The sequence below is a fragment of the Glycine max genome, chromosome 10 (assembly GCF_000004515.6).
Source record: "Glycine max cultivar Williams 82 chromosome 10, Glycine_max_v4.0, whole genome shotgun sequence".
NCBI classification, from domain to species: domain Eukaryota; kingdom Viridiplantae; phylum Streptophyta; class Magnoliopsida; order Fabales; family Fabaceae; genus Glycine; species Glycine max.
Genome location: NC_038246.2, coordinates 40,589,746 through 40,609,408, shown reverse-complemented (window position 1 = coordinate 40,609,408; position 19,663 = coordinate 40,589,746). Strand labels below are relative to the sequence as shown.

The 19,663-nt window shown below is 30.2% G+C and overlaps 2 protein-coding genes across 3 annotated transcripts; both read left to right on the top strand.

Moving 5' to 3' along the window:
* The first annotated feature begins 3,678 nt into the window (after positions 1-3,678).
* LOC100808723 (AP2-like ethylene-responsive transcription factor BBM) lies at positions 3,679-7,648 on the top strand. The gene is made up of 8 exons (XM_014762828.3): positions 3,679-4,065; positions 4,255-4,337; positions 4,525-4,533; positions 4,746-4,837; positions 5,297-5,370; positions 5,517-5,567; positions 6,353-6,429; positions 6,850-7,648. Exons 1-8 carry the CDS (start codon positions 3,719-3,721, stop codon positions 7,551-7,553), a joined length of 1,437 nt encoding a protein of 478 aa, XP_014618314.1. The 5' UTR covers positions 3,679-3,718; the 3' UTR covers positions 7,554-7,648.
* Positions 7,649-11,831: 4,183 nt separating this feature from the next.
* Positions 11,832-18,912, top strand: LOC100804123 (aspartic proteinase 36). Of its 2 annotated transcripts, none has more exons than XR_001383246.3 (10): positions 11,832-12,307; positions 12,644-12,773; positions 12,862-13,109; positions 13,443-13,670; positions 14,723-14,885; positions 14,958-15,031; positions 15,585-15,643; positions 15,892-15,982; positions 16,388-16,463; positions 16,930-16,991. XR_001383246.3 is itself a non-coding variant. In XM_003536114.5 (10 exons), the coding sequence occupies exons 1-10, from the start codon at positions 12,105-12,107 to the stop codon at positions 18,669-18,671; spliced, it is 1,428 nt and encodes a 475-aa protein (XP_003536162.1). In that variant the 5' UTR covers positions 11,836-12,104; the 3' UTR covers positions 18,672-18,912. The 2 variants fall into 2 exon arrangements, 1 of the variants encoding a protein (XP_003536162.1); XM_003536114.5 differs by lacking the exon at positions 15,585-15,643 and adding an exon at positions 18,529-18,912 and having other exon boundaries at positions 11,836-12,307; positions 16,930-17,001.
* The last annotated feature ends 751 nt before the right edge of the window (positions 18,913-19,663 follow it).

Here is a 19,663-nt window from a genome sequence, read left to right as displayed (position 1 = left end):
TTTTTTTCAATAATTATTTTGAAAATATTTTTAAAAAAAATATAATTAAATAAAAGTATAAATATTTTTAGAATAATAATGTATCAAAATTTAATTATTTTAAAAATAGAATCCTGTTTAATAAGAGAGGTAAAGTTTGACTATCCGATCAAGTAAGTTATGCATAATAATATTTTTTATAAACTACATATATTTTTCACTAATATTTGAATTTGAGATTATTAATTAAAATAAAAATTAGTTAAACTAAAACTATTCTACATCAATAGGCTGGTTAATTGTGCATGACAATATATGACTGAGTTAAAGTACAATTATTTTTTTAATAAAATTGTTATATGTCAGACTTGAGCGATTTCATAACATTTCCTTTTAACCATAAACCCTAATCTCCTGCAGCATTTGAGATTCGTTTTTAATTTGAAAAATAATTTTAAAGCTCCCTTAAGATTTTTGAATCCTTCGATATGTAGCAAATTTCGTTCAGATTTCTTTACTATTAATTTAATTTTAGCAACAAAAAAAAAACATTCAGACGTAAATTACTTTATTTCAAAACTAATTAGTTTCAACTTAAATCAATTTTATAAAAAAAATTTGTGTTGGCACTAAAACTATTTGAGTCAGATTTGGGCCATAACGGTTGAGGGGACAGATTGCAATTGAGTCTAAAGCACCCAAAATAAGATAGCTTACAATTATTTAATGTATCCCATTTATTTATTTATTGCTTAATATACCTCCAAGAAAGTTCCTGATATCTTTTTTTCTTACCCTTCCTCTCCCAAACAAACCCCTATCTCTCCCCAAACATGCATGACCATCGCACTCCACCTCTATCCAACCACCCAACACCACAGTCACACCCAAATATGGTACTGTAACCACCCACCATCACCTTCATATTGCACCAAATTCACCATCGCACTGCACCACTGCACCCTCGTATAGTTTTAGAGTGAGTAATATGTAATACATACAGCCGTGGAGGTCCTAAGAAATTTTTTTTATAACATGTTTATTGTTGAAGTAATGTCTCTTTAGTTTTATTTTAGATAAACATGCTATTAAAAAAATACTTAAGGAACCATTTTGCATATTTTAAAAAATAAAAGATCAAATTATAACTTATAATAAAGATAAGAGACCATTTAGCATTTAAAAAAAAGTTTAAATATATTTTTAGTCCTGTAATTTAATATTTTTTTATTTTCATTCTGATAATAATTTTTTTTATTTTAGTCCTTACATGTAAGATGTGCTTTTTTTTTGTTCTTAAAGTATTTTAGGAGCTTTGAATAGTAAAAAATTACTTTGAATAATAAAAAAATGTTATCTAAAATATTTCAAAAATAAAAAATAGAACAAACATATTTTAAAAGGTAAACAGAAAAAATATTTATAGAAAAAAATAAAAAAAGTTAAATTATAGAGATTAAAAATTGTATTTAAACTTAAAAAAAAACAACTGAATAATTTAGCCATTTTTAATTTATCCTCTAAATTCACAAGCATATATATAACCACAGTTGGCAGAATAGGTGAACAAGAGTAATGATTTTTTTAAAAAAAAGGTGTCAGTCATTGCAATATTGCATGACTTATTGTTTGTCTGCAGAAGAAAGAGAAATAAGTATCGATCTTTCTCAGTTTCAGATAGAAATAGAGAGTCCCGTTTGTAGCGGGGGAACATTTGGATGATTAAGACTACGTACCAGATAATAGTTAAATAGTATGTGTATGGATGGAGGAGAATGTGAGAAAGTTATGGGTGTTAATTTGATCGTTGCAGAGGGTCTGACATTAGATGTGACTAATGCAGTAATGTTCAAGAGCACTTCAATGGGTGTGGCCTGCGGAGAGGACCCGCGTGTGTGTTTTTTCTCACATTATTAGCTTGTCAGAATTCAGATACTACTATTTCTACCTGCATTCCATCTATTACTCAATATATATTATCCCAGTATCTCCATAAGCTTCGATTCTCTAACTGGATATAAGACTATAATCTTTGTTCTTAAACTTTAGTCTTATTTAAAGTTTTTTCATCACATCAAAGATGTATTTATACGGGAATAGAACTCAAGTGCTTTATAAACATAATATATATCTTTTATTTTCTTTTTCAAATTACTGTAGTTCATATATTTTACTAGATAAATAACCTATTTACTCATTCATCAAATTATGTATTCTCTTATAGTTCGGTCTTTATATTTTCAGAATTACCAAATATGTAAATATTGTAAAAAATTATGAATTATATATGTTGTGGATTAATTTGTTAGTAAATAATATAATTTTAAGATCTGTTATTATATTTAACTGATTGAACCAATCAGTTGTAATATTTATATATTTATAAACTAAATTAGTCATTTAAAAAATATAGGATTAAATTGTCAAGTTCAATAGAGTAGTTTAAGAAAAAAATAATTAAAAATAACATAATTTAGTGAAGTTAATTAAAAATTTTAATAAGTATAAAATATATTTTTTTATAAAAGAGAACGAAGAGAGATTAGTAAGCTTTTTTTTTTATCTTGTTAACTAGTAGCCTCATGCCTTTGGACATTAAGACATTGTTTATAAAAGACAAAGAAAAAAATATTATGAAAACAATAAAAATATATAAAATAAATTATAAATATAATTTGATGTATTTTAAAAATTTATTTATTTTTCTTTTAATTTTTTAATCAATAATCCAAGGAACTGGTTAACAATTTTTTTTTATATAGAAAAAGGACGAGTACGGTGTTAAGCACTTAAGCCCCTGTAATCTTGTAGCAATTTCCGATTCAAAAGATCCCAACGCGTCATATAATAAGACGCGTCCCATTACTTTATTATGTTTATGTATGTATGTGCATACTATAGTGAAGAAGAAAGAGAAAAAATATAAAAGTTTGTGCACTATAAATGCATTCTCTTCTCTACAACCACTACAAGAAAACGATTTTCAAATTTTTGTTCTCTTCAGAAATTTTGACCTTTCTTCTTCTTTCACATAACTCTTGTATACCTACGGGGGAATCCATATCCTTTTCTCACTAGCCGCACTTATCGTACATGCATGAACTGCTGTCTGCTACTACTTTCCTATATATACATACATTAACTTGAAAGCTTAGTGATATCTTTTTCCTTATAAGAGTCATAGTCCCATAGATCATAGATGGCGTCAATGAACTGGCTGGATTTCTCTCTCTCCCCTCAAGAACTTCCATCACAACCTCTAAATGATGAAGAAGATCACTCTCAAACGGTGACCCCTCTCCTTGGTTTCAACTCCCACGAAATCTCAGTCACCGAATGCTTTGATCTCTCTTCATTTGCCTTAGTAGAAGCACCCAACAGAAACAATACTCATCATATAACTCCTCTAGGTTCCATTTCTTTCTTCTCAAAATCATAACTCATTATGCTTTACCATTTTTTCCATTAATTGTTGAATTTCATTAAATCCACTACATCGTCACGAATATATCACCAAACTAATATTTTTTTTTTAAAAAAAAATGTATATATATAGGATTACATGTCCCGTTTTTGTTTTATATTTGAACTTTATTCTTGTTTTGGTTAGAAGAAGTACATGTATAAATAAAGTTTCTCAATAATCTCAGTACTAAATCAAAGAGACACGTTTTTTTCCCCTTTTTTAGATTATTGGAACACAAAGGGTTTGGGAACTTCATGCAGCAGTAACCAAAACATGGACAATAACCAACAACACCCGAAACTCGAAAATTTTCTTTTGGAAAAACCGGCAACCGGGGGTGGCGGTTGTCCAAAAAACACCAACTCTATAGGGTTGTCCATGATAAAGACATGGCTGAGGAAACAAATGTCATCACAGTCAGATGCTGCAAACACATCACTTTCCATGAGCACTACTAGAGTGTCAGAGTCTGGCACAGTAGCATTGCCCCTTCTAACAGCGGGTGAAGAGAGTTCCTCCTCGAAGAGTAAGCAAAGCGGAATTCTTAATGTTGACACTGTGTCCAGAAAATCCGCTGACACATTTGGAAAGAGGACTTCCATATACCGTGGTGTAAGCAGGTTTGAATCTTCAGTTAGTTAATTTTTAAACATGTTTGTTTGATTTTAACTAGTTGCAAATGTTTTTAATTTAATTAAGAAGTTGTTTTAGGTTCTTTTTATTATTATTTAGTGATCAATTTTAGATGACATTACTCGATCTGTTTATATAATATGAAATAATGGAGTTAGGGTTTGTTGATTTTGAAGGCATAGATGGACGGGTAGATACGAGGCTCACCTGTGGGACAATAGTAGTAGAAGAGAGGGGAAAACTAGCAAAGGAAAGCAAGGTGCGATTAAACTAATTAATTACCTGGTACATTGCCAAGATTTTTTTGTTCAATCCTCTCTATACATTGTATTTTTTTTAAAAAGATCTAATTAGATTCATTAGTATTAACTTGAGTTTAATTTTTTGTTGTGTCCCTAATCTCTTCAATGGGATATCGCTTTCGTCGACACTTCTCGTTTTTGCAGTTTACTTAGGTGAGTACAAAAACAAATTGACATATTTTGGATGTTTAATTAATTAGTAGTAGTCATGTATAGTATTCTAGTATTTTTATTGAAATTAAATAAATGGCACTGTGAATGTATATTAGAAAAAGAAATAAAAACATTTTTTCCTCATCATAATATTAATATCACATTATTTTAGTTGTTCTTCACAAATACCATTTCTTCTTGTATATTTGCAGGAGGTTATGATAAAGAAGAAAAAGCAGCTAGAGCGTATGATTTGGCGGCACTGAAATACTGGGGAGCAACGACAACAACAACAAATTTTCCAGTAAATTTTACGTTCTCACTCTGATGCGCATGCTTATCATCGGTGAATCAAGTGTTGCATTACATAATTCCAATATGTTGGCATTAATTAGAAATAACAAGCAACAATGCCAAGAGAAGGCTGAATTAACTTGGGAGACACCAGTTGTCTTAGGAAAAAGAAATGTGCTTGTGTTTCAACACAATCTAATTCATTATTTTTTTAATAATTACTTATTAACACTGCAGATTAATTGTGACCTTAAATTCACACACCCATTTTTATCCCATTGCATATCTATTTCGTCCCTGTGCTACAAAAAAGTTTCCTCATTTCATGGGTTGTGTCTGTTCACAAAAGAAACCAATAATTTATTGTCTTACAAATATAAGAATTCAACTATGCCCGTATGTGATTACTTATTCTGATGCTTTTAACATTGGATACTTTGTGTCTTCGTGAATAATCAATGAATTATAGATTATCCACTATGAAAAAGAATTAGAAGAAATGAAGAACTTGACAAGGCAAGAGTACGTCGCATCACTGAGAAGGTATGTATTTTACAAATGTCATTATTAATCTGCACATAATAAGCTTAGTATATTATTAACTAAGTACAGATGGATAAATATATATTAATTTGATTGTACATATAATGATTCACACATATATAACTATAAAAATTATGTTGAGGCAGGAAGAGCAGTGGCTTTTCTCGCGGTGCATCCATTTATCGAGGAGTAACGAGGTACAGAGTTGACTTACCATTGAATATATACATTCGTGTGTTGTTAAGGAACTAAAACTAAAATAATTGTATCAAAAATATATTATTAATATACTTAAGCTGTCCATTGTTGTAAGGAACGTAATTAATTAGTATTTATTAAGCTGCCCATTGTTGTAAAAAAACGTGTCCATTAAAAATTATATTAAAAAAGTTTTCATTAAAATTACATTAGAGATATATTAAAAATCACAATAAAGTACATTAATCAAACTAGTGAGATTTATATTTTTGACGGTTAGGTATATGGGTCATTCGTCCTAGAGACACGTATGTAAAAGAAAATTGTGAAAGAAAATTAATCCACTAAACCAAAATTTACATTAAGTCCTTTTCATCAAGTTCTTCATTTTAATAACAATGTTATATATGTATCTTTCTTTCAATTAATACGTTGTAGACTTGTAGTATATTTTTTTAAAAAAATACATATTATTACTTCATTTGTGAACTTAGTAATGTTGAACACATAAAAACTAATATGAATTTTGTCCTTTTGTTTTATTGCTAAAAAATTACTAAAAATTAACGTTGTAGTATCTTTGCTTTTTGCGTTTTTATTCATTATGTGAAGGTTCATTGTTTAGTGTTTCTTGTCTCTCGCTATGTTGTGTATATCTTAGTCTTGACTCTTGTATAAAACATTTAAATTATATAATTAATATCATGTGCACCCATTGAAAATTTGAAACTGAAATGGGAAGACTTGACATATAATTTATATGATTTAAATGATATGAATCCAGGCATCACCAACATGGTAGATGGCAAGCTAGGATTGGAAGAGTAGCAGTCAACAAAGATCTCTACTTGGGAACTTTCAGTAAGGAAGACTAGTTTTTTTTTTTTTTTGGAACACACACACACACACACACATATATATATATATATATATATATATCAAATGGTGGAATAGATCAATTCCTTAGGTAACAATCAGCAAAATAAAATAAAATATATATACCAGTATTTTAGCTTTAACAGTTTGTACAAGGGGAAATATTGGACTAGGTCGGTGTTAATTATTTTAGTCCTACCTAAATTATGCTTTACTAATGGATAATGATAGTATAACTTTGGGGGCTAAAAATCATGTTAGATTTAAGAATATGATTAGTTCTCAAGGTACTATATGCATGGTGCATTTATAAGTAATTAATATGCAGTTTTGCACTGCATGCGCATGTGTATGTTTTCTGAAGAATTAATGGACCAAATTGTGCTACATTAATTAATTTTGCAGACACTCAAGAAGAGGCAGCAGAGGCATATGACATTGCAGCCATCAAATTCCGAGGACTGAAGGCAGTTACAAACTTCGATATGAACAGATACGACGTTAAGAGCATACTTGAGAGCAGCACTTTGCCCATTGGTGGTGCTGCCAAACGTTTGAAAGATGCTGATGAACAGGTTGACCTCACCATCATGGATCCTCAAACCCCTCACGTGGATTCTAACATCAATATCTTTGGAGCTTCTCACCATTCTCTTGCATTACATCAACCTCAGCCTTATAGCCACTTGAATTACACTTATGGACAAAAGTTTTGGATTGATTCTGCTTCCGTTGATAATAACAATAATAGCTCTGGATCTAACTATGTCATTTATGGTGGTGGAGATGGTTACGCGATTCCCATGGCTACTCCTACGTTCAATATTGCAGATGATGATGATGTTGTTCAAAATAGTAGAAGCAACGGTCTTGAGCATAATGATGTGAAGATGCTTGGTTATGAAAATGTGCTCAGCTCCAGTACCGATCCTTATCATGCAAGGGACTTGTGTTATCTTTCGCAGCCAGCATCTGGTGATACTGTTAAGGGTAGTGCATATGATGCATGCAATACTTGGGTGCCATTTGTGATTCCAAGTACTCTTGCACTAAGGCATACCAATGATCTTTGCTCCGGAGCTTCACCGTTCACATTGTTGCATGAGTAGTAGGAAATTAGAAAGAAGGGTCATCAAAGATGCATGAGACTAATTAAGATGATGTGTGTGTTAATATATATATCCATATAAATTTCTTATTTTAATTTATAGTCTTGCTTCTGGTCTGGTAGTCATCATAGCATATTATCGATCGACTCGCTATCAATTTTGTGTATTAACTTAAGAATATGTAGACACATCGATCTTTGGGAAGTTTTATTAACACTAGGCTTAGAAGTTTTGGAATATGAAGATTCAAATTAATGATGCAGTTTTCATGCTTGTCAGTCGTTAGTTAATGTGGTATAAATACATAATTGATAGGTATTCATATCTATTTAAAGATGTAATTAAGAATTTGATTTTAAGTCTTTATGTATGACAAACATCTCTTAAGAGTAATAAGCCTTTTTAATGGTGGATCTTTGGTTATCCTTTAAGAGATACTTTGGATTTATCCAAAAATAGAATTAATAGTTATATATGCTTGTTTGATTTTTGTTAAAAAAAAATCAATGATAAAATTCATGAAATAATAAAAATTGAATGGTAAAATTTTAAAAAAAATATAGATGATAAAATTTATAAAATTATAAAAATTTAGTGATAAAATTTATAATTAAACCATTATTTTAACTTAATCGTGGGTTATATGTTTGATTATTAAAAAAATCATTTGAATGATATAATGTCATAATTAAATAGAACTTGTTATTCCAAGAAAAAATAAATAAAGAATAAACTAATGAAAATTAATAAACTATGCATAATATTAGAAAAATATATATGGAATCTTTTTATTCTTAAAATATATATGGAATATGGTGAAAGGGTTAAAATTTCCTCTTAATTTCATGGTAGATAGTGAGATAGAATAGAAAAAAAAATATTTTACCAACAAATTTTTACATATTAAATCATGTTATCTTTTTTTCTATTCTAACTGAATCAGCATATTCTGTACTATTCGGCCAAAAAAGAAGAAGCATATTCTGTACTATAATTTTGTATGAGCATTTTGGAATCTTAGAGATAGATATATATAAATAGATAATACTATGAGATAATAAATAAATAAATATGACTAAAATATATATTTGGTTTCATCTAATTTTTTTTTTGAATTAATCTTTTAAGTTTAAAAATATTTAATTACTTTAGTCCCTCAAAATATGTCTGCTAAAATAAAGTCTCATCTTTTATTTTATATTTTTCTCTTGATTGTACGAATTATTGTATATATTAATTTGTTGAGTACTTTTTATATCTATTTATGTACTTCGTACTTCTCCAAAGTATAATACCTGTTTTTGTATTAGGCTGGCCAATGAAGATTGTGCCGTATTTCACCTCCTTGTTGTGGGTACATGACTGTCAAGTAGTTTAGCATTTAATTTGATTAAAACTCTTGTACTTACATAAATAAGGCAAATTCTAAGGAGCAATCACCTTTAATTTCCTGGTTTCTCGTCTAACATGAAATGCGTTGCTTAATTAGCCTCTTATTAAGTGCGATTATTATACACAGACAGGGATGTATGCCAAACGTGATAAGGGACGCCAAACGGGACAAGTAGTGCCGTCAGTCCCACACTAAATTGAAATAGAATGTTATAGTATCATTTAAAATCATGCATATTATAACCTTGTATTGTATTTGAGAAAAATATTTATCTCATAGATCTTATTCAAACATAATAATAAAGGAATGATTTGGAAGGTGTACGTGTAAGAGTATTGTTAATTAGGTGTTTAATTTTAAATAATATTATTTAAGTTTTTTTTACAAGAACATATGACATAAAGTTATTTATTTATATAAGTATTGTTACTTATATAAGTCATTATTGTTTAACCACATTATATTTTAAATAATAATTTTACAGTATTATTGGATCCATAAAATTAATTTAAATACTTATTTTAATATTAAAATGAATTTTTATTTAAATACTTATAAAATTATAATAAATAACTCATATAAACAATAATGGATTGTATATGTTCTAAGAAGACATACACATCCACCAAAACCTTTCATCTATACTTTATTTGGACGATGGAAAAAGTAAAGAAAAAAGAAATATAACAAAAAGAAACAAGAATAGTAAAAATAGAATAAGGATTTAACTCAATTGATTGCATAATGTCTGACGGTTGTATATCTCTTGATATTATATTTAATTCTTATCAATAAAAATAGTGAATTATTTAAATAGATAATTTTGTTAAAAAACGATCTATTTATATAGATAAATAAAAAATAGAATGAAGAGAAAAAAATAAATTATGCATAAAAGTATTTTTTTTATCCTTATACTCAATGAGGTGTTTTCTATTCTTTATTTATTTATTTAAAATAAAAATTAATGTTTATAGTATTATTTATTTTATAATATTAATGTATTATTTTTATATGTAAAATATACAAATTTACATTATAAAATCTTTTATAATATTTAAGTATCAAATAGATTTTGAAAGTATGATACTTTTACTTTAATCTTTTATTTTAATACTTTTAGTATCAGATATTTAATATTATAAGTAAAACATTATTTTATAATTAAAACTAAATTTTCTTTTATAAATAATATTTTTGATAAATTTATCAAAAATATTATTCACAATAACAAAAGAAAAGTAATTTGAAATACTGTGTAAACCACATATATAAGAGGAAATGTATTAAAAATGTCTAATTAAAATAACAAGCCAAGGATAATGTTCTTTCTGGAGCTTTAACCCCTTTCCCTGACCAAAAAATATATATACTGATTAAAAGTATTCTTTATACTATAAATTTAAATTTTAAACTTAGAGACTGCAACTTTTTTTCCCAATTAGAGATTATCAACTCTGTCTCCCTCCCAGTCTGTCTCTAACGTGTGCATCAACTATGAAATGTTAAATAAAAAAACTTTTTGATTTGATTCAGTCAGTTGTATTTTGATTTTTTTTTTAGTAATTAGCGTACATCGTCACACGTAAATACGTAATGTTGTGTTTGGTTTAATAGAAACATTCTCCAACAACATTAAAGAAGAAATATATTTTTAGTAACATTATCTTGCCATATAACAACGTGAACAGAAAAGTGATGAATTTTTATTTATTTTTTAATCATTTTGGCACATAGCTTTACAGTTAATTTTCACCAAGTCCCTATTGGGTGCGAGTCCTTTATATAATTAACCTTCCCTCTCCTTTAAGCTTTTAAAAGCCGAAAAAGAAAGGTAAGAAAACGATAGATGGTTGGTTCGGGATGTATATATATATGCTTTAAAATATAAATATAATCATGTTGTTACTTTTTATAAACGGCTCATAATCACATTAGGCACAATCATTAAGAAAAAGGAAAAGAAGTGAACAGGGATGCAACTCTATTTCTGAATCATATCCCATTTTCTTTCTTCCATTATTTGGTTGGTCGAACATTTTCTAACTAAGAGTCACATACTGATTATTAAAGAAGGCGTTTCATATCATGTTATTCTATTTTCAGAAATACGAGAGTGACGATATATATACCGATGTTTCTTAAAAGGTTACAAGAATTTATTTCTGAGTGAGTTTGTTGTATTCCCATACATATTATATCTTCATGTTTCAAACAAACTCTATTCACACGATGAACAGTGAGTTAGTGGGGTATATCATGAAAATAAAAGTTATTTTCTACAATAATTACTTATCTCTATCTATGAAACACAGATACTCTAGTTTCTTGTCATGTTCGGTGTTCAACATGCATCCGTATCAGTGTTTAACACCGATACAACACCCATACTACGTTCTATATTTTTAACATTACATGTGTCCACGTGTTTGTGTCGTGTCCGTATCAATATTAATGCTTCATAGATCTCTATTATATTATTATTATCATATATATATATATATATATATATATATATATATATATATATGACTTTTACTTTTTTAATTAATTATTTTTTTTTACAATTATTAAATACCAATCAAACATGTTTATGGAAATAACATTTCAACACATTATACTTCCAAAAATGTAATTTTGGGGACTACAAAATTATATCATGAAAGACATGTCCCCTTAAGTGTGAAAATCTAGATAAGTTAATTGATATTATTTGACAAATTTGAATTAGATATTTGTAATTTTTTATCAGACACTTAAAAGTTGGTCTATTATCTTAGGAGATGAAGCGGCATGAAAGAATTGTTAACTCAAAAGAAGTCCATATGGCAAGGAACAAGAGATAGAATAGAAGCGTGCCAAATATCAAAACGAGTAGAAGACGCGTCGTTTGACGTTGAAACAGTAGCAAAGTACTAATTCCATCTGGCATACTGTTAGTCTGTTATTTTTTTTCTAGTTGGTTGGTTTCCCTCATTCCCCCAATAATCACTTTCCACATACACCATTTTTGTATTACAAGCCGCCGAACACGGCAACAACGCCAATGGAACTTTACTTTGTTCCGACACTGCAGTAGTTGAATCGAATCTACCTTGAACTGTGCTGGATCTATTTCTTTCTTTCACTTCAACTCAAGTCCTTAGGCTACCCAATTAATGGATCCGAGAGCTGTACTGATATTAGTGGCGATTCTAGTTGCGGAAATTGGTTGCATTGCCAACGGAAATTTTGTGTTCCCGGTGGAGCGGCGGAAAAGGAGCTTAAACGCTGTCAAAGCTCACGACGCTCGCCGTCGGGGTCGAATTCTCTCCGCCGTGGATCTCAACCTCGGCGGCAATGGTCTCCCCACCGAAACCGGGTTCGTCTTTTTGCTTCTTTTAATTTAATTATGTCTTAAATAAGTTTAAAATATTGATAAATGACCGAATTTTATTTAGGTACCTAGATTTTTGGATTGTTTTTGAGTCCCCATATATTGAAATTAAAAAATTCAAAATAAAAGTTTTAATATATTAGGAACTCAGAACAAGTAAAAATTTTAGTAGGGATCCAAAGCAATATTAGTTATGAGGGACCTTAAATATATTTAAACCTTTAATTATTATTATGATTTTTTAAAATATGAATGACGAAGAAGCTTGCAGTGATTATCTTAATTTCATGCTTATGTTATGTTGTTGTTTATTTGGTTTAGTTTGTATTTTACGAAACTTGGGCTTGGCTCTCCTCCGAAGGATTATTATGTGCAAGTTGATACAGGAAGTGACATTCTGTGGGTGAATTGTGTTAAGTGCTCCAGATGTCCCAGGAAAAGCGATCTTGGTGTATGTATCCATGTTTTGTAACACTTAACAGCTTCAATTCAGCTTCTGAATCGCCATCGTGTTTTTGTCGTTGTCGTTGTTGCAACAGATAGATTTGACTCTTTATGACCCGAAGGGCTCGGAAACTTCAGAGTTGATTTCTTGTGACCAAGAGTTTTGCTCTGCCACTTATGACGGTCCAATTCCTGGTTGCAAGTCTGAAATTCCATGCCCCTACAGCATAACTTACGGAGACGGAAGTGCGACTACTGGATACTATGTCCAGGATTATCTTACTTATAACCATGTCAATGACAATCTTCGTACAGCACCACAAAATAGCAGCATCATTTTTGGGTGAGAATAATTATTATTACTAATTACTAATGCTTTACAATTCAGATTGTATCATTTATTACTAACTTCTCGTGATAATTTTTAGGCGGATCATGCCTGCTGTCAATGTTCAATATGAGAGAATTATCTTGGTTGTGAATGGGATTTTCATTCTTTTGAGTCAACTGTTTTTGGTTATGTAAATACTTTGCATTCAAGTGGGAAGTTTCAGTGTATTATTTTTAATTAGAAATATTTAGGTTAATAGGTTCGTAGGTTGATAGAGTTAATGAAAAATCTTACATTTTCAACTTCCCCCCGTTTATATCTCTTTGGATAATCTCTTGCTGACAGGTGTGGTGCTGTACAATCTGGGACATTGAGTTCATCTTCTGAAGAAGCCCTTGATGGAATAATTGGTTTTGGACAATCAAATTCTTCTGTGCTTTCACAGCTTGCTGCATCTGGAAAGGTGAAAAAAATATTTTCACACTGCCTTGACAATATTCGTGGTGGTGGAATATTTGCCATAGGGGAAGTGGTGGAACCAAAAGTCAGTACAACTCCATTGGTACCAAGAATGTATGTGCAGCAACCTAGTCTTTCATTCTCATACCATGATATTGGTTATCATATAAATCCAAGGGTAAATTTGGTGATCAAGCAATACTGAAACTACCAGTAATGAAATATCTTTTATATAACCTCATATCATGTTCACAAGATTTTTAGTTGGCTAGGTTGTTCTGTAATTGAAGTAGGGAGCATTACTTATTAATATTATTTGAAGATAGAAAATTTGATAGAATATTGGCACTGCATGGTTTTTTATTTCTCAATCTGGACAAGTGTATTGCATTCATACATTTAGTGTAATATATTTATTTTACTACTAAAAAGATTCAGAAAATGAAGTAACAAAGATATCATTTTAAAGCCAATGTTGTAAATGCTTGACACCGGAGGGGAATAAATCATTCACCTGAATCATCTCTAATAGATTTTCATTTGTATATTACCATCAAATTTATTGTTGTACATCAATGTCATTAGTGCGATTGTATTGAGCTAGACCTTTTCAAGTTTCTTGTCTGTTTTTTTTCCTCTCTGGATCTTGTTGGGATTATTTAATTTTAAAATTGTATTTTTTTTGCCATTTATGAAATTCCATCTGTCTCTCTAGCTAGTAGTTATATGTGTGACCAGGCCACATAATGAAGGTCTTCTTTCTGTTTTGGTTGCTTTTAAGGCCTTCAGTTTTATGAAAGTATATTCATCTGAGGCCTCTGGTTTAAGTTGTGAATTTTTTTTCTGATACTTGTAAGTTATAGTGTATTTGATTTTTTTTGAAAGGCAAACAAACATATCATTAAGAAAGTGCTGAGAGTAAATCAAAAGCTGTGAAGCACTACAGCACTAAAGAGCTACAAAAATTATTAACCCAACAAAATGGACCCATTACACTACCACTTTAGCACCCCACAACCCAGCACACAGTGCATATCCACAACTCAAAAACTGAAAGGCAGCCCTGCACATAACAGTAAAAAAAATTGTTGTATTTGATATTCAGTTCAGATCTTGAGTTTGAAAAATTATGCCTTAACTGTAATTTTTTTTTTTATCTATTATAGGGCACACTACAACGTGGTTTTGAAGAGTATTGAGGTTGATACAGATATTCTACAGCTTCCCTCAGATATATTTGATTCTGGAAATGGGAAGGGGACAATAATAGATAGTGGAACAACCTTGGCTTATCTTCCTGCCATAGTTTATGATGAACTGATTCCAAAGGTAAGTGTATGTATAAAGATTTAACTGAATCAATATTTCCACTGGAGTATTCATGAATGTTCTTTATGATAGGTTATGGCCCGGCAGCCTCGACTGAAATTATATCTTGTTGAGCAACAATTTAGTTGTTTTCAGTATACTGGAAAGTATGACGCTTATCTTTGAGACATTGTTTTATTGAGATTTTACATTTCTCTGTTACATTGGAACAAGTATTGCTTTATTCTTCATTGTTTTTAATTGGCCTACAATATCACATAATTTATCTGAGATACATCAGGTTTATTTTCTTGGTTGTTTTTAGCCCATGGGGTATGATATCAAGTGTCAACATCATATTTCCCTTTAAATATATCTTTATAAATATCCTATCTATGCCTGTTTGATAATATTTGGTAATCCAATATTCTGAAACCTGCCAAGGGAAAAAGATTGTGATAAAATAAAGGACATAATTCAGTAGTAAGTAGGATCAGAGGCTGTGTAATAAAATTTGTGTACTTGAGCAAGGATGGAGTTTTGACATATATTTACTTGGTGACTTTAAAATTACTGATTAGCTTCTTGATGAAGTGGATGTATTGGGTGCTATTAGGACTTTGTGAAACAAAAAAAAGTATGTGAATCCCCTTACTTGGTCCTTTGAATTTTCAGTTTTGGACTTTTGTATTACTTTGTCCTTTTTCTTTGTTTCTGAAGGGAGCTGTTGAGTAGGCTGGATGGTTATCTACAAAGAATCTCATGTTTGATTATTTTAGGTAGAATAGAGATATATAAAGTTTTTGTTGCTACATTACAAATAATTTATATTTCAAAAGAATCATCTGTTAAAAATGGTTTTCTTTTAAAATAGTAATTGGGAATGAATTGTGCAAATGATGTTTTGGTAATTGGAATGCATTTTACTTTTTGATAATTAAATTTCATCACTTCATGAAGACAACAAGTTCACTTTAAGTGTCTAGCATATTCAGCCCTTAGTTTGTTGACCATTGTATTCTTGCAGTGTTGATCGTGGATTTCCAGTTGTCAAGCTTCATTTTGAAGATTCTCTATCACTGACAGTTTATCCTCATGACTACCTGTTCCAGTTTAAAGTGAGTAGGAACTTTGATTGTAGATGTACCCAGTTTCTTATTTGAGAAGCTTTGTAGATGCTAGATACTCAAATCACAAATATGTTTTTCTTTTAAGGGCTTTAATCTTAAGTTAATCTGTTGTCTGAACTGATTTCTCCATCCCTTGAATGCACCTGAGTGTTTTATCATACATGCATATTAAATGCCATGTATAATTATAGAGAAATTTGTCTAATTGTGAATCAAAGGTTCTTATCTATTGTTCAATATCAACTATAATGATGGTTTAAATTGTCATCTGGATAATTTTACTGATATATTGTGTATCCTTTTGAATTTATTTGAGTACCTCAGTTTGATAAATTAATTACTAGAATTTAATTATGGTGTTTCTTAATTTAATTTGTCTTTGATTGTCCCCAGGATGGTATCTGGTGTATTGGCTGGCAGAAAAGTGTGGCACAAACAAAGAATGGAAAGGACATGACCCTTCTTGGAGGTACAATTTAGAATTAAATGGTGCATATAAATTAATCCACTGACTTGTACTTGTAACTTGGATTGTTAAGATATTTGGGTCGTTAGATTATAAGTCTTATTGTTAGTGAGCTTCGACTTGTTCTTGTAATAACATGTTTGGTGTAAATAGGGGTATCAGGTTAGTGCATTATATCACATCCTGTCAATAATATGTTTATTATTGTTGGTTATCTCTTTCTCTTTTCTTTCTTCAATAACCCAAAACCTATAATTCTAACACTGGTTGTTCATGTTATAGCTCTTCAACTATTCATCTATTTGTGTTGAATTAAGTAAACTTTTGTAAAGTTACTTTTGGATCTTTACCTTTTCATTTGCCACTGTGTGTGTGATATTGGAGCTAGTTTTATTCATTTTGTAAATATTTTCTTGTTAGTGTTGGATCTCTGTATCATTTATTAACTTTGAATTATTTTCAATGGCAGATTTGGTGCTATCAAACAAACTAGTGATATATGATCTTGAAAATATGGCCATTGGATGGACTGACTACAATTGTGAGTACCAAGCCGCCTCTCATAATGTTTTATTTCCTACTTCGTTGTATGTTTTACTATTACTTTTGTTCCTTTTTCTTTGTCCATTTTTTTTAAATTGTTCCTATTTATGTCTTTTAAAAGTTCAAGACAATTTTAGGTACTACCTTTCCAATTATGCCTAATTGTTAAATATTTTACATACTTATCATAAATTAAAGAGGAATAATAATGGAGGTCATATTAGAAAGTTAAAAACAATTTTTAATCAGTATTAATTGCATTTCTCAATTCGTGTGCTATATCATCTTAAATGAATAGATAAAAAGGAACAGGAGTAGTATAACCCCAACTATATATTAATATGCAGAATGTAAAATGCAAGGTTGTTTCAAGTTCATATCACCTAGCTTGTTTCCTTTTAGTACTCTGTAATTTAAACTAATTTCATCATTCTTAGCCCAAACCTACTCCTGCTTACAATTTTTTCAGGTTTATTTTTGGGGTAAATTACACTTCTTTCGCTTGAGAGATACTTCAATTATTTCCCATTCCTTCTAATTTTAACAATTACACTCTTCTCCTGAGAAAAGAATGTGCTACATTTTAGTCTATTTTATTGTATACGGATCTCTTAAAGTGGCAAGATAAACAAGTCTCTAGGGGTATTTTTCTTCTCTATGCAACTTTTAGTGTCTACGCCTAGCTAATTTTGAACATGCTACTATTGTTTTAGGAATTTAGACTTGAGAAAATGAAATGAAATTTTAAACATCCTAAGCCCAAATTTTATTTCGTCTTCTAAAGTTGTAAACTTGATAGTAAGAGTTCAAAATTAGTTATTGATAATGCTGAGAGCCGCAAAGAGTGAAAAGTTTGTCCTAAGAGGCTGATTTACATTAAAATATATTAAAGTGTAGCATATATTAGTCTCACGAGGATGCTGTGATTTTTTAAGATTTAAAAGGAGAGTTGTGTAATTCAAGCAATTTACAAGAAAGGTTATTAATGGCTGTTTTTAGGTGGAGACACTACTACAAAAATGGTCTTTTAAGATGTAAGTTTAATGACGGTTATATAAAAATTGATGTCGTATATAAAATAGTGACAATTTTGTAAATAATTATAACTTTTTAAAGACGATTTTCTTAAAATCATCTTTGAAAACACTTTAACGTCAATTTCTTCAACAACTAACTTTAAATATAAGATATTCAACAACCGTCTTCGTTGAAAGGGTTTACCCTTTTAATTTCATTCTCTCCGCCCCTCTCTCACTCCTTCCAAAACCTCCCTCAAATCCACCATCTCCACCAACCTCTCTCCACACCCCTAGGGGAGTGTAATTTATTTTTTAATGATTTTTTTTGGTATTAGAAATGTAAGAAAGGTTATTAATTTACTTGAGCTTGATCAAAAGAAGCTTAATTTGTTATAGGTATCTCATTCATATAACTCAGGTTAATTTCTATTGGTTTTTAGGGTTAAAAATTTGTTGATATCAAAGCATGCTAGAATAACTTAGCATTGTGGTGTTGTGCTTTTTAGGCTCTTCCAGCATTAAAGTGAAGGATGAAGCGACTGGAATAGTACATACAGTGGGTGCACACAATATTTCTTCAGCTACTACCTTATTTATGGGAAGAATATTGACTTTCTTTTTGTTGCTAACTACCATGCTAAACAATTAAATTAACTTGGTCTTGATATAATAAGTATGTCATTCATTCAATTTTGTTGTACCATAATTCCTTGAATGATAAGGTGTGCAGTGTGGTTGGTATGGTATAGTCAATCATTACTCGTGTAGATAGAATTGAGTCAATTGACAAAGGGGCAAATATATTTTTTTTCAGTATTTTTTTGTATTATTTTTCAAATTGATTTCCTAATGAATGTATTGCCTTGACATTTTATGACGATGACGATGAATATTGTTGTTCATTTAAAAGTTAGTTAAATAGTACAAATATTACTTGCAAATATGAGTTTTACTAATGTTAGCACAATGCATCTTTACCAGCCTCTAAAAGTAAAAAGAGAATCATTTGAATTTTTTTTAGCCAAAGGTAAAGCATATTATTAAAATGGTTACAACAACTATTAAGAGAGTTACAAGCATATAAAAGTATTTATAAATGTCATCCCTCCCAGCCTATTCTCTTCCCAGCAAGGTCTAAGTAGTCATGCTATTGTTTTCAATACCCAATAGCCTCCCCGATATGATAGACCAACCAGCAAATGGCCACCACATGAGGTTTGAGTGCTATAGATCTATAGCAAAAAAGGTTTTTATGATGCACATTTCACATCAGTCATTTGAAATCATCGTAGAAGAATAGGTAGTGATATTTTTGTAATTATAATGTGTTTAAATGATGACGATTTTACACAACTCATCTTCAAATGAAGCATATAACGATGAGTCGTATTATAACCGTCATAGAGATGAGAAATCCATGACATTTTTGGAAAAATCGTCATGGTATGCATAGTCAATTAAGTAACTAACCCTCATGCCTAAAGTTGCTCAGATCCTCGTGCCCTCAGTCACCCACCTTACATTTTTTCCTCTCACTCAGCTCACGTCCCCATCACTCACCGACCGTCGTAGGTGTCTTCCAAAATCGCCCTATCGATCGTGGAATGTCGTGTGCCGCCATGACATTGTCATTGTTGAAGG